The sequence below is a fragment of the Kogia breviceps genome, chromosome 7, assembly GCF_026419965.1.
Source record: "Kogia breviceps isolate mKogBre1 chromosome 7, mKogBre1 haplotype 1, whole genome shotgun sequence".
Taxonomy (NCBI): domain Eukaryota; kingdom Metazoa; phylum Chordata; class Mammalia; order Artiodactyla; family Physeteridae; genus Kogia; species Kogia breviceps.
The window spans coordinates 11,546,467-11,566,874 of record NC_081316.1 but is presented as its reverse complement, the minus strand read 5'-3'; the positions used below and the strand labels follow the sequence as shown (position 1 = coordinate 11,566,874).

Below are 20,408 nucleotides of genomic sequence, written 5' to 3'. Positions count from 1 at the left end.
AAATTCCAATGGCAATTGAATTCAAAACCTCTTCTGTCTCACATGTGAAATTTAGAACATTCATTTACAAAGGGTAAGTTTCCTAGAATTGGAGTTATGGTATTTGGGAGGTTTCTAAGACATGGAAAATATCAACCCCTAAACTTGAATGACACATTCTCTCTGCCGCTTCTCCTTTGTCTTCTGGTAGGAGAAAGACAACAAATTTCTCTCATGTTCCATGCCTCACTGTAGTGATCCTGTTACCATATGTATTAGTCAGAGTTTTCCAGAAAAACAGAACAAATAGGATATGTACATCCATCTATTTATTTATTTATTACAGGTAATTGGCTAATGTGATTATGTATGTTTGTGTGTACGCATTTATTATAGGTTACTGGCTCACATAATTGAGGATGGAAAGCCCCAACATCTGCAGGGTGAGTCAGCAAACTAGAGACCCAGGAGAGTCCATGGTGAGTTCTGGTCAGCATCTGAAGTTCTGAGAACAAGGCAGTCTTGAGACCCAGGAAGAGCCAATGTTTCAGTTCAAGTCCAAAGGCAGGAAAAAGCTGGTGTCCCAGTTCAAAGACAGTCATACAGGAAGAATTCTCTCCTACTTGGAGGGGGGTCAGTCTTTTTGTGCTATTCATGCCTTCAACTGATTGGACAAGGCCCACCCACATTAAGGAGGGCAATCGGCTTTAATGATAATCTTATGCAAAACCACCCTCACAGCAAAACCTAGAATAATATTTGACCAACTATCTGGTCACATGGTGGCTCAGTCGGGTTGACACATAACATTAACCATCACACCAGATTTTAAATTACTATGATCTGAGGGTAATTTGCAGAGTATGTGTAAAAGAAGTTTTATGCAGAGAGAATTTTTAGAATTTGCTAAACTCCATCATCAGAAAACCAGGGAATACTTGTGGGAGTGGATTTTGAAGATGCTTAATAAAAAAAGATGCAAAACGATTTGGCTTAGTTCTTTGAAGTGGTGCATTTTCCAGAGATTCTGTATTCAATACTCTGTTATAGGATGCCAGTGGAATTTATACTAAATTTCATGATGCTAATGAAAACAAGGATCAGATACTGGCCCACAGTAAAGCAACAGGAAGGCCCAATATCCCTTGACACCACCTAGGAAATATTTTTGGCAAAAAGTCCAGTCTGAATATAATCAACCCTCTAGATCTAACCGCCAGTTTACAGGAAATCCAGGGACTAAGCTACACATCCAATGACATCACAGAGATGAAACAGCAAAGTCCAGAATGTAGAATATTCTATAGGACAAATATGACGCACTTTCTCCAATAAATAAATGTCTGGAAAATATAGAGGAAGGGGAAATTTACACATTAAAAGTGACTTAAGAGACTCATACAACCAAATACAATGTGGAGACTGTTTGGATTCTGACTTGAACAATCCAGATGTAACACAAACAAAAATTAACAACAAATTAAGAAGTCAGGAGAAGATACACACTGACTGAAACAATCAATAAGTTTTTGTAGGCATGCTGATGGCAGTGTATTTATATTTTATTAAAAAAAAATGCTGCTTAGCTTTTTGATTGGGTAGTAGTCACTTGAGTATATGCATTTGCCAGAATTCACTGACCAGTACACCAAAAAGGACATATTTTACTGTTCATAAATCCTAACTTAATAAAACTAGACATTACAAAGAGAAGGAAATGGCCATAGAGAACAATGGACAGAAAAGCACACCCTGAAAGACAAAATCTGGGGTTTTGAGAGACAATGGTCAAGGCTGTTCCAACTCCAATAAGCAGTAACCAAGAGTTGTAATGTGAACTAAGCATAAACTGAACTCCCTACTGGAGCAAAGCATCCTGGCAATTCCTGAAAAACAGGATTTTATCCTTGCTATGGGATTGTGACTGCCAAATTTTCCATTCTCCTCTTTTTTGAATAAAAGTTTAAGTTACTGGATTCTCACCACACTCCACTCTGGTATATCAGGTGTGTTAGTAGGATGAGTGGGAATGGGCAGATATATCTCCAGGCCATGAGGAGCTGCATTCAGATGTGATGGAGAGAAATGCACATTACCCAGAAATGCCAGACTGTCTTGGAGAATGGGTAGGTGTGCTTCATATGTGGAAGGAAGTGTATATAAGATACTAGAGGGGCTAGATGGGTGGGACCGAGGTTAAGACTTATAGTTTACCCAATATCTATTTTCTTTTTTATTCCACAGTAATAGAATTTAGGCTGGGCATCTGGTCAACCAGAATAACCACTACGTTTCACAGCATGATTTTCAGCTAACTGAGCTATGTGACCAAGTTGTAGGCAATGGGTATGAGGATCCGTGATATGCAGTCTCTGGATGGTGTTCTTAAGAGCAAGAGGTGCACTCTCCTTGTGCAATTTCCCTCTTACCCCGGCTGTGGCATAGGTGTGTTGGCTGGAAGTTTAGCAGTCATCTTGGACCATGTTGCATGTTGAGGGCTGTGGTATAATAGAACCTGATTGAAGAAACCTAATACCTTGACAACCTGGAATTCCCACAACCACAGAGGACAGTATGTTTAGACTATTACAAGAGAGAGAAGTAAACCTCTTTTATTTTTGAAATTCGACAGTTTCTAATAAACATACAAATCTAAAATTTCTGAACCAACAATTTTTTTGAGTCAGATTTCTGGCTTTTGCACGGCTGGAAGACTATCACATATTTGGACAGCTCCATCAATTGCTAGTTAGTATGGAGGGTATGTCAGAGTTCAGTGCAGGTAAAAGAGATATAACTGAAGTGGTTAGTGCTGGCAAATCTTTAGTATGAGAAAAAGCAGTGGGATTCAGAAGGCCAATATTGGAATTATTGAGTTCAAGAACACACCTTCATATCTGCAATCCAGGAATCAGGAAGCTGGACTGGGAAGCTGTTACAAATGCCTCTCCACACCAGCTAAGTGAGTGACCAGACATTGCAATGCTGATTCTGGCTGCTGACACTGCCACAGTTACTCCAGTACCCATGAAGCTGATGACTAAACACTGACACTGAATGTGGCCAACTCTACTGTCTCTAGACACTTACTTTTCTGACTTAGTTTGCCAGAATATGGAGAAGAAAGATAGTCTCCATTTAATTTCTGTCTTCCAAATTACATGCCAGTGCATCTGTTTAGAGGAACCTGATTTATATCCAGAATCTTAGTTGCAAATTGTGGACTGACATATTTAGTTGTTAGCTTTCTAGACTGTGAGCATGAGAGGGTGGAGATGGAGACTAGTCAAGTCACTCTTTATATCTGCCAGAGAAGGGCAGAACTAGAGAAAAGAACTGAGAAGCTGGGATTTTCTATTGGCAATTACAATAGAGGCTGATGTCACAGTGGCATAGAAGGGAAAAAATTAAGATCAAAGAATTTTGGGTCTTAGAGGAACAATACATCTTTTTTCCTTAACTCTAAAGGTATATTTCCCTATTATCTTGTTACACAGAGAATAATAATCACTTCACCGTTATAAAGGTGGAATAGATATACCATCCTAGGCATTTAGAATGGCAAACACCAACTATTTGAGTAAGTGACCTAAGTTTTTAAAAACTTTTTATATTTTTAAAAATTGTTATACAGTTTTTAAAGGTTACTCCAGTTACAGTTATTACAAAATATTGGCTCTATTCCCCATGTTGTACAATACATCCTTATAGCCTATCTTACACCAGTAGTTATCACCCAACCTAAATATTTTAAGTGAGGCTTGAGGTTGTTTAAAAGAAAAAGCCAATGAGAAAAGTAATCAATATTCATTTGAGCTCTAATATGTGTTTTGTACATCCACATGATTCTCTGTAAGTTTTCTAACTGAGAAATAATATTCATTATACCTTAAAGAAACAGCCCCAAATACTTTAAATTATTGGCATATTTTTTCTGAAAGCAGCATCCTTTCCCTACGGTTCCATGGGTTCAATCTGATGATCTTGAAATAACGACTCTTGTTTCTTATATTTCTCTTCATGGTGGTTCTCATTTTTCTTTTCTGTTAATAATCTGTATAAGCTCTCATCATTCTGTTTAATATGACGAAGAATTGAATCCATAGAACAGCCAAATTCAATAAAAGCGTAAACCTTACCTCCACATTTATAAAATTGCCCAAAGGAGTGCATAGCAACCAAATTACCAGATGCATTAAACACTGGGGAGCCAGAGGACCCACTAGAAAAACAAGTATCATAACTAACTTTGTCAGTGCTCCAAACCTCTGATAGCCAACTTCTCTGGGTAAACATAGGGCAAGCATTATAAGTGCCAGCACAGGGTCCTGCTACACCATCTTGAAGATGGTCTCTATACCTCTTTAACCGTTGTTCTAAAGAAATCACAGCACAACCATCTATTTTCTTGATCTGGCCTTCTGGGTGACCAATTAAATAAAGCAAACCACTAGATGGTTGAGGGGAAACTTGTCCACATAGGCCTGGAGGAAATCCATTTCCATTTTCTCTTAGTTTTAAAATGGCGTAATCTAGAGTTTCATCAGACACCATATAAGTAGGCTCCACGGAAAACCAATCAGCATCAACAGGGCAGAACTCTTTATAAGTGAAAGTGACCTTTGCACATTTGCTTATTATATCTGGCCACAAATTTGGATCTGTATCTTCTCCTACCATGAGATGCAAGACATGTCGACAGGTAAAAATAAAACAATTGTTGATGACAAAGCAAGTAGCATTGCCTGTGTTTCCATTATTGTCCCATTTCAGGAACCCAACTGACTTACTAAGATGAACAAGACATTCACAGATTGCAACTGAAGTACAATTTGCAGTCACTTTTCCAAAGGACTCTTTATAGAGCTTGAATTGTTTAGACACTAGCAGTTGCATTCTCTTCTGTTCGTCCCTAAAATAGTTATGTATCTGATGTGCCACATTAAAATGTGGATATTGACTTATCATAACTTTGCTCAACACCTGTAAATTCTTTTCCAAGAGATTAGCTGCCTCCCTCTGGAGATCCGAATTAATAGCATATTCCATACCCAGATGGGGCCTTTGCCTATTGGAAGTTGTCTGGTGTGTCTTATCTTCAATATCATGCCCTAGACTTTGAGGTGTGAGAATTTTTTCTCTGTTGTGTTCTCCATCTTCAGTCTCTCCATCTTTCTCTGGTTCACGGACTTTGCTCTTAGACTGTATCGAATCCCAGGGACCAATTTCATCAGTGGCATTTTCATCCTTCTGTTTAATTTTTTTATGGGTATCTTGCCTGACAACTGGTCTTTTAGAAATGTCCAAGTCTAAGACTTTTCCAGATACTTCATCCACCATGGACTTTTTTCCATAAATGTTCTTGTAACCTTCCATTAATTTCCATTCAAATGTGTCTAGATCAGACCGAAATCGACCATCCTTGCATAGGGCTTCTTTGATAGTCTCACCCTTCAAGGCATAGATACAAATCGTAGTTCCTTTTTCATGAAGTTCTTTGATCTTGAGAATCTTCTTTATGTTCTTCCCAACAGCAACAACGTGAAAAAGAATGCATTCAATGTTTGGATTTTCACATTGGCGTAATATCGGATCATCTTCCGGGTTACTATTTCTTTGACTAGATGTTATATTAAAATGGGAATCTCTAGGTAGGCATCTGAGAGGCATTCCTAAATTTACATATCCTCCTATTGTTTTTTCTTCATAAACAATAATGTTCTTTTTAAAACACTTCTCCATCCATTTACTAAAATGCTCATTAGCACTTAGAACTGAGTTGATATTCTCATTGAGTTCACCATATGCTGTAAACACACTACGGTCTGACTTCCTGGAGCATTCATTCAAAGTAAAGGTGAAACAACAGTCTCTACTGGTGCTCACATGTGGGTTCTGACTTTTAGCGGATGTTTCATGCTCACTGACTTCACTCTTAAGTTTAATGGTGCTGTTACACTCTTGTATGTCAGATAGAGATTGATCAACAGGTGTGCCAGAACATGCCTGCTGCATTACAGTATCCTTAGAAAAGGAAAGATTAAAAAATTAATAAGAATCACCTTTAATAATAATGTTCCATGTTTTTCTAATTATAAAATTAAATTATACTATGCTGCATATGAGTTTATTTTTCACTAAGCAATCTGCCAGTGCTTTTGCATGTCATTAAACAACCTTTGAAAACACAATTAGAAGGGCTATATGATAGTTCACTGTACAATAGTTTCTGATCTATTCTTCTGTTGCTAGATGTTTAGATTGTTTCTAATTTTTTACCACTCTAAATATGACAAGCTTTTCTGTACATAAAACATTTTGTCTGAAGTCTTAATATTTCCCTAGGCAACCTGACCTTGGACTTTGAACCTCCAAAATTGTGAGACAACATATATCTGTGTTTAAGTCCCCCAGTTTGTGATATTTTGTTAGGGAAGCCCCAACAAAGTAATATAAAGATATTTTCATATATTTTCTGGGTTTGTCTCTGCTCTGTTCCAGTGGTATATTTTTCGATATCTGTGCTAAATATTGTTTTAATTACAACCTTATAATAAGCATTCATATCTGATAAAACAATTTACCTCACTTTACTCATTATCTTCAGAAATGTCTTGGATATTAGCCCTCTGCTCTTCTAATAAATTTTGGTCGTCTTGTTAAATGCCAGAAAATCAAATTTTTGGAATTTTAATTGGGCTTCTATTGAATCAATAAATGAATCTGGGAAGGACTGACATTCTAATAATATTGAGTTTTCCTACACATGAATACCTGATATCTTGACATTGATTTAGGTCTCCTTTCATGTCTTTCAACAAAGGTTTATAATACTATACATAAAGGACTTACAAATCATTTCTTACATTTATTCCTAGGCATCATGAAATAATTTTTTTAGGCATCATAAAATAATTTTGTGATATTATGCAGAAAGCATAACAGAAATAATCAGAAAGATTATTTCCGATCAAGGTAAATCCATCTTTTTGTACATATCAATCTTAAATCTAGCCAACTACTAAATTATAATCATTTCTAATATTTGGTCTATGTATCTTTATGGTTTTCAAAATAGGCAATCATATCATCTGTGGATGTTTCACGAATATGACTTGTTCCTTCCTTTTCAATTCTTAACTGTATTTTTACTTATTTTTCTTATCTTATTGTACTGGCTAGAATCACCAGTATAGTGTGATGTAATGATGATTATGTAATCACCAGCTAACAGTGAGTATTCCTCCATTCTCCCTGATTGGAAAGGAAATGCTTCTAATGATTATTTAACACAATGTTTCCTGTAGAACTTTTGAAGATGCCCTTAATTAATATGCTGGTATGCCATTATTTATATTTTTAAGAATAACAAAAGAGAGCAGCTAAGATGAATTAATTCCATTTTAGCCTATTATTTTTAACTTTTATTTACTATTATTTTTTAATTATAACTAAAACCTCTGGAAAGAATACAAAAAGCAATGTCTCAAATTTCCACTCTGGCCAAGATGGAGAAATGCAGATGTAATTTACATTCCTGCCTGAAACAACTGGAGAAAAGGACAAAATATAAGAAATGGTTTTCAAGACACTGGACATTAGGCAAGAAAGGACAGTGATCCTTGAAAAACAGGAAGGGGCTTCCCTGGTGATGCAGTGGTTGAGAGTCCACCTGCCGATGCAGGGGATGTGGGTTCGTGCCCCGGTCCGGGAAGATCCCATGTGCCGCTGAGCAGCTGGGCCCGTGAGCCATGGCCACTGAGCCTTTGCGTCCAGAGCCTGTGCTCTGCAGCGGGAGAGGACCGCGTGCCGCAAAAAAAAAAAAAAAAAAAAAAAAGGAAAAGAAAAGAAAAACAGGAAAAAAATGAAGCAAAGCATATAATTACCCCAGACTGTTCCCTGAAGATAGATTCTGGTCGCTAGGGGTGGGCTGTGGGTGGGATGGAGGAAATGGGTGAAGTTGGTCAAAAGTACAAACTTCTAGTTATAAGACAAGTAACTTCTGGGGATCTAATGTACAGCATGGTGACTGTAGTTAACAATACTGTATGGTATAACTGAAAGTGGCTAACTAAGAGAGTAGATCTTAAAATGTTCTCATCACAAGAAAAAAATTTAACTCTGTGAGGTGATGAATGTGGTGATCATTTCATAATATATACATATATCTAATCACTATGTCATACACCTTAAATTAATACAATGCTATATGTCAATTATATCTCAATAAAACTGGGGGAAATTTTTTAAAAATAAAAGCAATCAGTGTAATTCACTATATTAGGAGAATAAAAAAGAAAAAACATACAGTCATCTCAACAGACAAAGAAAAGGCATTTTAGAAAACTCTGACATCTATTTTTGAGAAAAATGATTAGCAACCTAGGAATAGAAAGGAACTTCCTCAATCTCAAAAAGGGCATCTACAAAAAACTTACACATAACAGCATAGTTAATGATTAAAGACTGAATATGTTCCTCTGAAGGTTAGAGAAAAAGGAAAGTAGGTCTGCTCTTGCCACTTGTACTCAGCATTATGCTGGAAATCCTAGCCAGACAAGAGAAAGAAAGAAAAGACTTTCAGATCATAAAGAAATAAGTAAGACTGTCTTAATTCACTGATGATGTGACCATCTATGTAGAAAATCCTAGAGTTTATGAAAAAGATACCAGAAAGAAGTGAGTTTAGCCAAGTTCCAGGCTACAAGCAATAAACAATCAGAGAGATAAACTTCCAAAAAGTTCTATTTACAATAACATCAAAAAATATGATATTCATAGGGAAAAATGTGACAAAAGATATTCAAGACATTTATCCTAAAAAAATATTGGAAGAAATTAATTAAGACCTAAATAGATAGAAAGATAAACTATGTTCAGGATTGGAAGATTCAATATTGTTAAGATGTCAATCCTCTACTAGTGACCTATAGAGCCAATAATATTCCTATAAAAATCTCAGCTGGATTTATGTGGAAATTGACAAGTTGACTTTAAAGTTTACATAGAAATGGAAAGGACCTAGAATAGCCAGAACAACTTTGAAGAACAAAGTTGGAAGACGTCCACTAACTGATCTTATGAATTATGCTGCAGTAATCAACATAGTGTGGTATTAGTAAAAGAACACACAAATAGATCAATGGACTAGAACAGTGAGTCAGAAGTAGACCCAGACATATATATTCAATTAATTTTTAACAAAGGTATAAAGGCAATTCAGTAGAGAAAGGGTAACATTTTCAAGAAATTGTGCCGGAACAATTAGATGCCATATGCAAAACAAATTAATTAATTAATTAACAAACATTAACTATTGACATGTATACACTGATGTGTATAAAATGGATGACTAATAAGAAAATAAACAAATAAATAAATAAACATTAAAAAAACAAATGCTAACTAATGTGTGTTTATTATTATTATTGTTCTAGCCACACATTGTATTGTAATAGAATATATTGTATTACTATTGCTCAATCGATACATTGCACCATAAAAAATAATAAACTCAAAACGGATCATAGGGCTTCCCTGGTGGTGCAGTGGTTGAGAGTCCGCCTGCCGATGCAGGGGACACGGGTTCGTGCCCCGGTCCGGGAAGATCCCACATGCCACGGAGCGGCTGGGCCCGTGAGCCATGGCCGCTGAGCCTGCGCGTCCGGAGCCTGTGCTCCGCAACGGGAGAGGCCACAACAGTGAGAGGCTCGTGTACTGCAAAAAAAAAAAAAAAAAAAAAAAAACCGGATCATAGCCTTAAACCTAATGTTATAAAAACATCTAGATGGAAACCCAGTAGAAAATTTTTTGTGATCTTAGATTTGGAAAAGTGTTCTTTGACATAAACCCAAAAGCACAATAAAAAAAAATTGATAAAATGGGTTTCATTAACATTGAAAACTATTTTTCCCCAAAATACAGTATTAAGAAAATGAAAAAAAGAGAGAGAGAGAAAGAGAATGCAAAGACAAGCCACAGACTGAGATAAAGTATCTGCAAATCTTTGTCAAAGGAAGCAATCTTACAAAGGACTTGTTTCCAACAGATATAAAGCACTCTCAAAACTCAACAATAAGGGCTTCCCTGGTGGCGCAGTGGCTAAGAATCTGCCTGCTAATGCAGGGGACACGGGTTCGAGCCCTAATCCGGGAAGATCCCACATGCTGCAGACCAGCTAGGCCCATGCGCCACAACTACTGAGCCTGCATTCTAGAGCCTGTGAGCCACAACTACTGAAGCCCACGTGCCTAGAGTCCGTGCACCGCAACAAAAGAAGCCACAACAATGAGAAGTCCGCGAACCACAACGAAGACCCAATGCAGCCCAAAATACATAAATTTATAAAAAACAAAAACAAAACTCAACAATAAGAAATTAAACAAACCAATATCTTAATATGGGCAAAATATTTTAATAGACACTTGATCAAAGAAGATATATGGATGGCATTGGGGTGGATGGAGGACAAGGGTGAGCAAAAGGGAACTATTTAAGGTAATGGAACTGTTTTGTATCTTTATTCTGGTCATGGTTACATGACTGTAAGCATTGGTCATAAGCCATAGAACTGTACACCAAAAATACTAAATTTTACTGTATATAAAATAAATGCATTAAAAAGTAATAATAAAGGTTAAATAAAGTCTTTCATGCAACCAGTAAGATAACCAACATTGTTTTTTGGTATTCATTTCTATAATTTATTTTGTGTGCATTCTATTTTTCCCACTTTTTCTACATTTACATTCTCCTTCCTTGTTGCCTTTTTTAGATCCATTTCCCCCCTCATCATCCCATATCCCCTCCAAACAGTTTGGAAATTTTACACTGTAGTTCTGTTCTGTAAATGAGTGCCCCAGATTAGTACTGTCCAATAGAATTTTCTGAAGTGATGGAAATGTTCATCATCTTCACTGTTCACTATGGCAGCCACATGTGGCTATTGGGTACTTGAAACGTGCTTAATGCAAATGAGGATCTGAATTAGTCACTTTTTTCACTATTTAATTTTAGTTAAGTTGAAGTTAAATAGCCACATATGGCTAGAAGTTACCGTATTGCACAGCACAGCCCTAGACATTTTAACAGGAATATTCAACTTAAAGGTTAAGTTAAATCAGTCTTCATAAATAATACAAGGATAAGAACAGTAAATACTTCTCCTTTACTTACAGAATAAAATCCAAATACCTAAACATGGAGTTCAAGAAAGCAAAAGATACTGCAGCTATTTTCCAAAAAGCTCTTCTACCTCTCTCCAATTTTTTTTCAGCAGTCATAAAGGTGTATAGAAATGAATTCATGCCAGCTCAGGAATAGATCTTGATTCTCCTAAGTGCCTCTTTAGCCACAAGGTTTTGTGCAGGAAGGTTGAGCTACTTAGCCTGGGACAATTAAGCAAAGAGAAGTTGCCTCAGGGTAACAGGATAGACTCATTATCTGGATGGTAAAGAATGAACTTTGAAATTACTGCAGCTATATTGTCACTAGGCAGAAAGCCAGCCAGGGGAGTACATGAAAAGCAGAGTATAGGGACTGAAAACATAAATAAGTCCTTGAAAATATTGTGTACTACTGAATTAAAGCTCAGCTGACCTCTGGACTTTCCAGATGTGTGAACCAATGAATCCATTTACTTTTTTCCCTCAAGGGGCTAAAAAATGTCTCTTTTTGAAAAAAGCCTAAATAAATATTAGCAAATAATGCTGATAAGAATGATAGGTTTTCTCAAACTCTTCCAAAAGATAGCAGAGGGAGGAACACTCCCAAACTCATTCTATGAGGCCAACATCACCTTGATACCAAAACCAGACAAAGACGTCACAAAGAAAGAAAACTACAGGCCAATATCACTGATGAACATAGATGCAAAATTCCTCAACAAAATATCAGCAAACAGAATCCAACAGCACATTAAAAGGATCATACACCATGATCAAGTGGGGTTTATTCCAGGAATGCAAGGATTCTTCAATATACGCAAATCAATCAACGTGATACACCATATCAACAAACTGAAAGAGAAAAACCATATGATCATCTCAATAGATGCAGAGAAAGCTTTTGACAAAATTCAACACTCATTTATGATAAAAACCCTGCAGAAAGTAGGCATACAGGGAACTTTCCTCAACATAATAAAGGCCATATATAACAAACCCACAGCTAGCATCGTTCTCAATGGTGAAAAACTGAAACCATTTCCACTAAGATCAGGAACAAGACAAGGTTGCCCACTCTCACCACTCTTATTCAACATAGTTTTGGAAGTTCTAGCCACAGCAATCAGAGAAAATAAAGAAATAAAAGGAATCCAAATAGGAAAAGAAGAAGTAAAGCTGTCACTGTTTGCAGATGACATGATACTATACATAGAGAATCCTAAGGATGCTACCAGAAAACTACTAGAGCTAATCAATGAATTTGGTAAAGTTGCAGGATACAAAATTAATGCACAGAAATCTCTGGCATTCTTATACACTAATGATGAAAAATCTGAGAGTGAAATTAAGAAAACACTCCCATTTACCATTGCAACAAAAAGAATAAAATATCTAGGAATAAACCTACCTAAGGAGACAAAAGACTTGTATGCAGAAAACGATAAGACACTGATGAAAGAAATTAAAGATGATACAAATAGGTGGAGAAATATACCATGTTCTTGGATTGGAAGAATCAACATTGTGAAAATGACTATACTACCCAAAGCAATCTACAGATTCAATGCTATCCCTATCAAATTACCACTGGCATTTTTTACAGAACTAGAACAAAAAATTTCACAATTTGTATGGAAACACAAAAGACCCCGAATAGCCAAAACAATCTTGAGAATGAAAAATGGAGCTGGAGGAATTAGGCTCCCTGACTTCAGACTCTACTACAAGGCTACAGTAATCAAGACAGTATGGTACTGGCACAAAAACAGAAATATAGATCAATGGAACAGGATAGAAAGCCCAGAGATAAACCCACACACATATGGTCACCTTATCTTTGATAAAGGAGGGAAGGATATACAGTGGAGAAAAGACAGTCTCTTCAATAAGTGGTGCTGGGAAAACTGGACAGCTACATGTAAAAGTATGAAATTAGAACAATCCTTAACACCACACACAAAAATAAACTCAAAATGGGTTAAAGACCTAAATGTAAGGCCAGACACTATCAAACTCTTAGAGGAAAACATAGGCAGAACACTCTATGACATAAATCACAGCAAGATCCTTTTTGACCCATCTCCTAGAGAAATGGAAATAAAAACAAAAATAAACAAATGGGACCTAATGAAACTTAAAAGCTTTTGCACAGCAAAGGAAACCATAAACAAGACCAAAAGACAACCCTCAGAATGGGAGAAAATATTTGCAAATGAAGCAACTGACAAAGGATTAATCTCCAAAATTTATAAGCAACTCATGCAGCTCAATAACAAACAAACAAACAACCCAATCCAAAAATGGGCAGAAGAACTAAATAGACATTTCTCCAAAGAAGATATACAGATTGCCAACAAACACATGAAAGAATGCTCAACATCATTAATCATTAGAGAAATGCAAATCAAAACTACAATGAGATATCATCTCACACCGGTCAGATTGGCCATCATCAAAAACTCTAGAAACAATAAATGCTGGAGAGGGTGTGGAGAAAAGGGAACCCTCTTGCACTGCTGGTGGGAATGTAAATTGATACAGCCATTATGGAGGACAGTATGGAGGTTCCTTAAAAAACTACAAACAGAACTACCATACGACCCAGCAATCCCACTACTGGGCATATACCCTGAGAAAACCATAATTCAAAAAGACTCATGTACCAAAATGTTCATTGCAGCTCTATTTACAATAGCCAGGACATGGAAGCAACCTAAGTGTCCATCAACAGATGAATGGATAAAGAAGATGTGGCACATATATACAATGGAATATTACTCAGCCATAAAAAGAAATGAAACTGAGTTATTTATAATGAGGTGGATGGACCTGGAGTCTGTCATACAGAGTGAAGTAAGTCAGAAGGAGAAAAGCAAATACCGTATGCTAACACATATATATGGACTCTAAGGGAAAAAAAATGTCATGAAGAGATTAGTGGTAGGACGGGAATAAAACACAGACCTACTAGAGCATGGACTTGAGGATACGGGGAGGGGGAAGGGTAAGCTGTGACGAAGTGAGAGAGTGGCAGGGACATATATACACTATCAAATGTAAATTAGATAGCTAGTGGGAAGCTGCCGCATAGCACAGGGAGATCAGCTCGGTGCTGTGTGACCACCTAGAGTGGGGGGATAGGGAGGGTGGGAGAGAGGGTGATGCAAGAGGGAAGAGATATGGGAACATATGTATATGTATAACTGATTCACTTTGTTGTAAAGGAAAAACTAACACACTATTGTAAAACAGTTATACTCCAATAAAGATGTTTAAAAAAAAAAAAAAAGAATGATAGGTTTCCCCATACAGACTCTTCCAGTAGAAGGGTATTTTAGAACAGTGTTTCTAAAATTTTAATGTGTATGGGAATCATCCAGGTACCTTGTTAAAATGCAGGTCACGCAGATCTAAGAAGCTGATCAGGTGATATCAGTGCTACGTGTAAATGAACCACACTTTGAGTAGCAAGGCCACAGAGTCCCCTAATCTGGAGTAGCACTGTCCAGTGGAAGTTTGTGCAATGATGGAAATGTTCTATATCTGCTTCATCCAATATGGCAGCCATGAACTACATATGGCTACTGAGCACTTGAAATGTGGCTAGTGCATAAAGAAAGTTAATTTTAAATTTTATTTAATTTTAATCCAATGAATCAATTTTGTTACTTCACAATTAGAAGATTTTTTTCCCTGACAAAATAAAATGTTCTTACTGATATAAAGCCTACTGTGATCTTGTAGCAAACCATCTTCCCAGTATTATTTGCCTACTACATTCTTGAATTCTCCTTACATACCAACAAGTCTAGCTATACTGTTCCTCAAATACGTTTTCATGTGTACATGACTTTACCAAGAGTATTTCCTTATGCTTGATACACCTACCTTGTGAAATGTGTTCATTCTTTAAGATCTTTCTCATATGATATGACTTAAATTTCTTGAGTCTGAATTAAGGACTCTTCTTTCTGCACTCCAAAAGCACTTTATATCTTGATTTAGTATTATCATTTTGCATGTTTTGAGTAAAACAGTGCGTACCTTTGAAACTTCAGGTCTGGTACTCTGGTCATTTCCTGTAGCAGTGAATGACGTGTTCTCTTCAGGCTTCATGAAATTCATGATGAGTTCCAAGAGAATATAACTCACTTCCACTACTGGCCAAGATAGAGAAACAAAGATTGGATTTACCCTCCCCCCACTTGAAATGACTAAACAAATAAAACGCCAGATATATGAAACAATACGTTTCAAACACTGGCTATCAGGCAGGGCAGAACAGTGATCTCTGATCTCTAAATCAAGGCAGGATCTAGGGATATCTAGCTTACTGCCTGGGGAGCGTTTCCAGGCTATATCTCAGGGAAAGGAAACACAGGCAGAGCCTGGCAGTTTCCTCAGTTGAGAAGACATGCTAAGAGCCCTGGGGGGCCCAGGTGGCTGGAGTTTTTAGGGCAGGGTGCTAGAGAGCTACAACTACACAGATGGAGAGAGTGTCAGAGATCTGTAGTGGGTACCCCTGAAACTTCAGCTAAATATTGGTCAGTGCACGAGTGTAGTGAAACTGTTGGAAGTCAGGGGAAGAACCACCCAAAGGGAAAAAACAGAAAAATTCTGAGGCTCATAGAGGGCTGAGAATAGTTTCTGTTTCTCATAGAGGGCTGAGAATAGTTTCTGTTTCTCATAGAGGGCTGAGAATAGTTTCTGTTTCTCATACAGGGCTGAGAATAGTTTCTGTTTCTCATACAGGGCTGAGAATAGTTTCTGTTTCTCATACAGGGCAGAGAATAGTTTCTGTTCCCAAAAGTCAAACTTCATAATTCGTAACATATCAGGTGGAGTATTCAGAAAGGTACTGCCTCTACAGTGGGACAAAATTAGCCCTAGACTAAAGGCTGTTCTGGTCCCACCTGACAAAATTTAAAAGCAAGCTTTGGAAGGATAGAACTGTTTCCAAGTAACATAACTGTACACTAGAACGAAGCTCAAGAATATTGATAGGAATAAAAACATTTCTAGCACCCCCCAAAATGTGAAATTGACAAAGCTTGATATCCAGTCAAAACTTTTAAGGCATAAAACGGAGGAAAATATGACGACAATGAGGAGAGACATCGATGAATAGAAACAGATCCAGAAGTGACACAGATGATAGAACTAGTAGACAGGAACATTAAAACCGTTATTACCTTGGACTTCTGGCGAAATAAAGTAACAGCGTCCAGATTTACCCTTCAGTCTGAAAGCAAAACAAGACAAAATAGGCAAAATAGATGAAACAGTAATTTGCAAGGAACTGGACACCATGCAATTAAGGGCAGTGACAAATGAGGTGCACCCTGTGATTATTCCAGCTGACTTCCTTGAGAGATTTCAGGCCAGGATGCAACGAGGGGCGGCAAGCCAGAGCCAGCTGGAATCCTGATTTGAGGAGACAGAGCTGAGAGACCAAGGTGGCAGGAGTTCAAAGGACACAGAAGGGAGAGAGCTGCACACAGAGAGCGAACTCCGGATACATGAAGGATATATGAACTCTGGATATAGGAATACCTCGAGGTATTCAGCTGAGAATTGATCAGAGCAGCAATGGAAGAACTACCCACGGCCGAGAAAGAATCTCTGAAAATTGTCAAACCCTCCTCGGATGACACCCCTCTTAGGAATCTCAGTTTCCTCATTTGTAAATGAAGGAGTTTGGTTCAGATCAAACTTGTATTGGTTCTGAGAATTCTCCCTCTGAGTTTGTTAAAAAAAAAAAAAAGAAGAAGAAGAAGAAGAAGAAGAAGACAGAAGATACCAGAGTCCCATCCTCAAAGATCATGATTCAGTATGTCCGGGGCGCAGTTATGCGATTTCCACTTTTATCATTACCGCCCCCGGCCCCCAACACCGAAGGCACACGACACGTTCGTTGGAACAGCTACTAGACGATCTCAAAGTGTCTTTCCAGGTGTGAAACCCTTGACCTCTGAAGCAGGGAGGGGGGTACCACAATGGGGAGCTGCTTATGCCCCCCTCCCTCCGAAACCTCCTTGGATCTGGGCTGAGATCCCTCGAACTAACCAGTGCCCTTAACAACCACCCCTAAAACTCCAGGTACTTTTCGAGACCAGAGGAGCCACTCACAGAAGCTGAGAATCTGCCCCAAAGGTGCCCGTGACTGCCGAACTGGGATCCGCAAAGAGCTGCGCGCACGGCGCCTGGCTGGTCCTCGACGGGAGCTCTTAGAGAGGAAGAGTGGAAGCCCCGCCTCCCCGCCTGGGATTGGACATGGCGTCTGGCCAACGGCGGCAAGTTTGCGGAGGCTGTCGGCCCTCATTGGACAGTAGCTCACCCACTCCGGAAGCAGAAGGGCCGAGCCAGGCCACTGAAGGAGGCGGCGGGAAAGGATGGGTGTGGACCCCGTCACGCGGGCTGAGCGGTGGAAAGGCGGTGCGCGGGGAGATGCGTGCGCAGCCAGCCTGCTTGTCCTGATGACCCCGCCTCGATCCCATCCATCCACTCACTCCCCACGCTCGGGCCACAGTCAGCTTCCTCGTTCCGGGACAAACTTCAAACAACCATTTCCCTCCATTCCTTCCTGCTCACCCGCGCCAGCTGTCTTCAGGAGAGGAGCTGAGCGAGCGCGGCGCGGGAGTGGGAAGAGCCGGCGGATTCGCGCTCGACCAGCGGCTCTGATTACACAGCGTCTGCGCGGAGCTCGAGCAACGCGCCCCGCTTCCGGAGCCGCAGGGCTGACAGCTCGGACCATCGGTGCCGGGGGCGCGGCCGTCACAGCCCCTTCAGCCGCTGCGGGGTGGGCGGCGGCGGCGGACTGAACCTCCCGGGAGAGGCTCCGGGCCCAGAACCTGTGGACGTGGGCGCGGTGAGTTTCACCAGCTTCCAGCGCACGGAATTGCCCAAAGCAGGCAGCTGACTTGGTGTCCCCAGCAAAGGAGCCAACTTCGCCTAGAGGCTGTTGCACAGACTCTCCAGCCAGCAGGAAGAGGCCAGCACCTGCACTCCCGGTTCCCAGGCCGTGTATTAGTATATGGAGAATTTTCCAGTCCTAAGGGAGGGCTCCAGAGTTAGGCATCTCCAAACTGACGACCTAAGAAGGGGCTTGTGAAAACATCTTACTGTTTAAGAAACTGAATAGGAGGGGATGCCTTTAGTATTGGGTGCTATTTTTGAAAAGCTGGTCAAAGAAGGGGAGAACATAATTGATATGTGATGGTGGTGACAACTCTCTTTTGAAATAGAACAGATGTTTATGTAAAAGTCGATGGTGTTGGAATAATATTGAAAGCTTTTCCTAACTTGACTTAATGTAAAATATATACAGAGAAACTAGACTCACTGCTTAAATTTCAGGTGCTCAGTGGGGTATGGAGAGAGTAAACCTTAGAAGTGTAATTGTAAAACTAACATTAAAAAGCTAGAGGAAAAAAAGAGAAAAACTATGATAGTTTTATCAAATCACTGTTATTCCTTAAATTATCTTAAACCGTACAGGTGACTGGTAGTAACGTACATAGATGGAGAACAAATTATTGCACAAGGGGGCTTGCTGATTCTCTTTCCTTTGTGGACTCTGGAGATGTTAAAATGTTATGAAAAGGAAGAGGCAGTAGAGAATGGCGTTACTGAAGTTGCCTGACATTTCTGGGGACAGAGAATTTGCCCTGGAAAGGAACATATCTTAAGCAGCACATGTATTCGCCATTGCCGCTAAGCACCCGGTAGTCCATAGTAAGGAGGCTGGATTTTATTATAAGTGCAAGGTTTATTCTAAACAAAGGGTTTGAAGCAAGGGAGTATATAACCTGATTTTTTAAAATCCCTGGCCGCTGTGTGCACCAAAACCTCTAGGGTATGAGAGTGGCTGCAGAGGGAGAAAGCAATTAGGAAGAGCTATTCCAGCTTTCCAGAGATGTGAAGGCACAGCTTCCAGTGGTAGTGGTGGAGGTGTGAACACTGATTGGATCCTGCCTTTATTTTGAAAGGCACGCCCATGAGCTTTGTTTATGGATAGGGAGTTCAAGAAACAAGAGAAAAAGAGGGCTCAGCGATGATTCCTGGGCTTTTGACTTGAGCGACTTGAGGAAGGATAATGTCTTTCTTAATGGGTATGGAAAATCCAAGGAAGGAGTGGTGTGTGTGTGTGTGTCTGTGTGTGTGTGTTTGAATATTACTTTTGACATGTTGACTTAGAGATACGAATCCACTCCAACTGAATGACAAGGAGTGAAGTGAAAGGATTCACATTCAATAACGTGATAGTGAATACCCAGGGAGGGTCAGGAAGGGACATAGGACTGGACATGGGAAGGGATAACATAGACCAAAGTGAAAGAGAGAGAGAGACAGAGAGTGACACAGAGAGAGAGACAGAGAAGCTTGCACTTTATGATGGTAATGAGTTTGGCCATTAACTGAGAACTAAATTTGAGATGCAGTGAAAAGGAAAAGGAAAAAAGAATTCAAAGGGAGCTAGCTCATTAGAAGATAAAGAAAAAGCCTGCCTTGTTTCCCCAGACCCTCTGTTTCTTAGGTGACATTTCTATTTTTACCTCCCAATGGACTTTTGCCCATTTGTAATGGCATCTCAACCAGCACATGGTTCCTGCCAGTCCTAGAGCATCCTGGCTCCTTGAGCCTAGCTAATAGCTGATGCTTTACTCCTTGTCTGTTTACTGGTCACTGGAATAGCAACTGAACCATATGCTTGGAATAATTGGCCTGATGCCATTTTAAGTGGCAGTCTTCCATTTCTGTCTTAAGTGTAAAACTGACCCCACCAGAAAACTTAACAGCCTAGAGCTGGCTGAATCAGGATCTATAGGTCTGTGGCAGAGCGCCAGCACTGCGTTCCCTTTCGAGGCTCTGCTCTGAAAGCGTCGATGCAAACCCACCGCAACTTGGCAACAGTCACAGAGTATGGATTGCTCAAGGAATCTGCTGAGCCACCAAGGAGACTTCACTTTCAGCTGATGCTGATATGATGCTGTTGAAATAGTTTGACATCCTTGAGAACAGGTGCTTGCCTTTGATAAGACGACACACTGCACAGTCCCTTGGACTGAGCACCTTGTTGGCCGTATGTAATAAGTCGTCTGCATTTCATTATACATGTGACCAGAGTACGTCTGGCCAAGTCACAGGTGGTTGGGTTATTTGACTGTCGTCAAACCCATAATGAGGTAAAGACAACTCCCATGTTCTGGAGAGATGGGAATTCATCAAATACTAAAGCCAAGCCTGAGAGAGTCAGGGGACAAG

General features: G+C 39.4%; 2 protein-coding genes across 2 annotated transcripts in view; one reads left to right on the top strand and one right to left on the bottom strand.

Moving 5' to 3' along the window:
* Positions 1-294: 294 nt before the first annotated feature.
* On the bottom strand, positions 295-19,581 carry FAM111B (FAM111 trypsin like peptidase B). The gene is made up of 4 exons (XM_059070451.2): positions 17,274-19,581; positions 16,337-16,386; positions 15,189-15,304; positions 295-6,003 (listed from the first exon to the last, which is right to left on the bottom strand). Exons 3-4 carry the CDS (start codon positions 15,267-15,269, stop codon positions 3,934-3,936), a joined length of 2,151 nt encoding a protein of 716 aa, XP_058926434.1. The 5' UTR covers positions 15,270-15,304; positions 16,337-16,386; positions 17,274-19,581; the 3' UTR covers positions 295-3,933.
* LOC131760492 (glycine N-phenylacetyltransferase) overlaps positions 17,534-20,408 on the top strand; it is a 46,125-nt gene continuing 43,250 nt past the window's right edge. The window contains exon 1 of the mRNA XM_067037286.1: positions 17,534-18,012. The gene's annotated coding sequence lies outside the window, so the exon portion shown is untranslated. The remainder of the gene's footprint in view (positions 18,013-20,408) is intronic.

Bases quoted from the DNA above. Each gene is read 5' to 3' on its own strand.
- FAM111B (XM_059070451.2), bottom strand. From the start codon at position 15,269: ATGAATTTCATGAAGCCTGAAGAGAACACGTCATTCACTGCTACAGGA. The intron at 6,004-15,188 runs GTACGCACTGTT...TCCTTTTCTAAG, and splicing joins CCAGACCTGAAGTTTCAAAG to GATACTGTAATGCAGCAGGC.